The sequence below is a fragment of the Eleutherodactylus coqui genome, chromosome 2, assembly GCF_035609145.1.
Source record: "Eleutherodactylus coqui strain aEleCoq1 chromosome 2, aEleCoq1.hap1, whole genome shotgun sequence".
Classification (NCBI taxonomy): Eukaryota; Metazoa; Chordata; class Amphibia; order Anura; family Eleutherodactylidae; genus Eleutherodactylus; species Eleutherodactylus coqui.
The window spans coordinates 334396207-334399149 of record NC_089838.1 but is presented as its reverse complement, the minus strand read 5'-3'; the positions used below and the strand labels follow the sequence as shown (position 1 = coordinate 334399149).

The 2943-nt window shown below is 41.2% G+C and overlaps 1 protein-coding gene across 1 annotated transcript; it reads right to left on the bottom strand.

Annotated features, from left to right (window-relative positions):
* Window positions 1-652: 652 nt before the first annotated feature.
* On the bottom strand, window positions 653-1594 carry LOC136610380 (olfactory receptor 11L1-like). Its single transcript, XM_066589612.1, has one exon. It carries the CDS (start codon window positions 1592-1594, stop codon window positions 653-655), a length of 942 nt encoding a protein of 313 aa, XP_066445709.1.
* Window positions 1595-2943: the final 1349 nt, after the last annotated feature.

The following is a 2943-nucleotide window of genomic DNA, read 5'->3' as shown; positions in this document are numbered from 1 at the left end:
GTGATTCTTGAGTAAGGGATCGTGGGGGACTTAGTTACCAGATGTACTAACCAAAGGTGGAGTATTCTATTCTAAAAAGCAAGTTGGAGGTGGCATGGGAGAAAAAAGCAAATGTAGTTTATGGGTGCTGAATAAATAGTGCTGACATTTTTAATGCATTTGATTCGCTTTATAAAAGGTTCACCATCTCACATAAAACAAAGCGGCAAAACTTCAACCAAAATTGCAAGTGAGTCACTTCCCATACAGATTCCTGTGTAGTTCACCTAGGTAGGTCATCAAACTCCTGATGAGAAAGCCCTGCATAAATAAGATTATTGGATTTGAATAAAAATCTTCATTATCACAAATATCTGTCCTTTCAGCTTTAACCTGGACTATCACTTTAAAATTGACTACACTTACGATCCCATTGTTTCCATCTTTTGTGGAATCAGGGCTTAAAGGGAATCTGTAAAAGTCTTAGTAGGAACAGTATCAACTCCTAAGACCATAATGCCTGCGTATAAGGATGTGACCGCTGAAGACTGATTGGCTGTAGAGGTCACATGCAGGTAGTAAACACCTAATCTCTGCAGAGTGAGTCAACAAGGCAAATGGGACCACTAAAGCTGAAATCCTGGAATGGCAGCTGATTGACCTGCTGTAATTCTCAATAGTAATTTCTTTCACTATTAAAGAGGTCACTGATGAACTTTTTGACTGCATTCTGTAAGTCTTTATTTCGAAGGCTATATACAATGGGATTCATTAATGGAGTCACCACAGTGTACAACAAGGACAGAAATTTGGTGATTTTCCAAGACTGGTTTCTGTTTGGAACCAAATAAACAGAAAGAAGAGTCCCATAATACATAGACACTACACCCAGGTGGGAGCTGCAGGTGGAGAAAGCCTTCTGCCTTCCAGTGATGGATGGGATCTGCAAAATGGTGAAGATGATATAAATATATGAAATGATAATGATGAAGAAAGGGATAACCACCAACAGAGCACTAAGAATCGTAACCTCAATCTCAACCATAGTAATATCCGAGCATGAAAGCTGAAGAATGGGATCAAGATCACAGAAGAAGTGGTCAATCTTATTCGGCCCACAGAAGTTCAGTGTAGTTATTGTAAGGGTGTGAATTAATACTACAGAAGCACTCATCATCCAAGTCCCCACAACCATCCTCAGGCAGAATGGGCAATTCACAATATACATATAGTGCAGAGGGTGGCAGATGGCCAGATATCTGTCATAAGACATCACCGTTAGAAGGAGACAATCAACAGTTTCTGAGACATCAAAGAAGTAGAACTGAACAATGCAATCAATGAAAGATATCATGTTGTCCTTAACCACAGCCATGTGGAGAATATTAGGAAGAATATCAGTCGCCAGGATGATGTCTGACACAGAGAGTTGTGTGAGGAAGAAGTACATTGGAGTGTGGAGGTTCTTGCTGGTGGACACCAGTATAATGATCAGAAGGTTTCCACACACCGTCCCACAGTAAACCACAAAGAAGAGGAAGAAGACTATGAATGTTGCTCTATGGGTTTCCTGAAATCCCAAGAGATGGATGATGGTCAGGTTTATACCCAGCATTATCTGCAAAAAACAAACAGGTTAATAAAGTGTATGCCTTCCTTAACCCCTTGTTTGCACCTTAATGACGAAACAAAATTTTGGAAATCTGACGTGTCACTTTAACATATAATAACTTCGTACAGGTTTTGCATATCCAAGTAATTCTGACATTGTATTTCTGCCACATATTGTACTTCATTTAGATGGTAAAAAAGACAGAATTTGTGTATATTTATTAAAAATGCCAAAATTCTGACACTTTTGAAAATTTTTTCACATTTTCAACTGCAATATCTAAAATATGTGAAAACATATTGTACAAATTTTTGATGAGATACACATTTCCATGTGTTTACTTTATTCTGGAAACACAGTGGAAAAATTGTAGGCTTTTTTACCATTTAGGAGACGTACAAATTAAACATTAATTATTAACATTTTGAAGAACATTTTGTTTTCCCACACCAAGTCAAAATTGCAAAGGCTTATAGGTGTCAGAATGATAGATCTCCCAACAGATGGACCCATTTTTAACTGAGGAGGGTTATGAGTTTTTTTACCCCACAGTTTCTTTTCAGGAGTAAATACAATTTAGAGAAGAAAAAATAAAATTTAAATTTTTTGCAAATATGTAGAGATGAGCGAGCACCAAAATGCTTGGGTGCTCGTTGCTCCAGTCGAACTTTCCGCGATGCTCGAGGGTTCGTTTAGAGTAACAAACCCCATTGAAGTCAATGGGCGACTCGAGCATTTTTGTATATCGCCGATGCTCTCTAAGGTTTTCATTGGTGAAAATCTGCAAAACCCAAGAAAGTGATGGAAACGACACAGAAACGGATAGGGCAGGCGATGGGCAACATGCTGGGCTGCATTTCAGGTTCCCAGGTCCCACTATTAAGCCACAATAGCGGCAAGAGAGGCCCCCCCCTAACAATTTTTACTTTGGACAAACTCTCATTAGTAAGCCACACCTTAGCTAAGCACAACACTACCTCCAACTAAGCACAAGCACTGCCTGCGGGACACACCGCTGCCTCTTCTCCTGGGTTACATACTGCCCAACCCCCCCGCACGACCCTGCGTCCACAGCGCACAGCAAAGTGTCCCTGCGCAGCCTTCAGCTGCCCTCATAGCCACACCACCCTCATGTTTATTTATAAGTGCGTCAGCCATGAGGAGGAACCGGAGGCACACACTGCAGAGGGTTGGCAGGGCCAGGCAGCGACCCTCTTTTAAAGGGGCGGGGTGATAGCCCACAATGCTGTACAGAAGCAATGAGACATCCAATCCTGTGCCACCTCCGTCAGGAGCTGCAAACGTGGGCATAGCAATGGGGAATCCATGTGCCACACAGTATTCATTCTGTC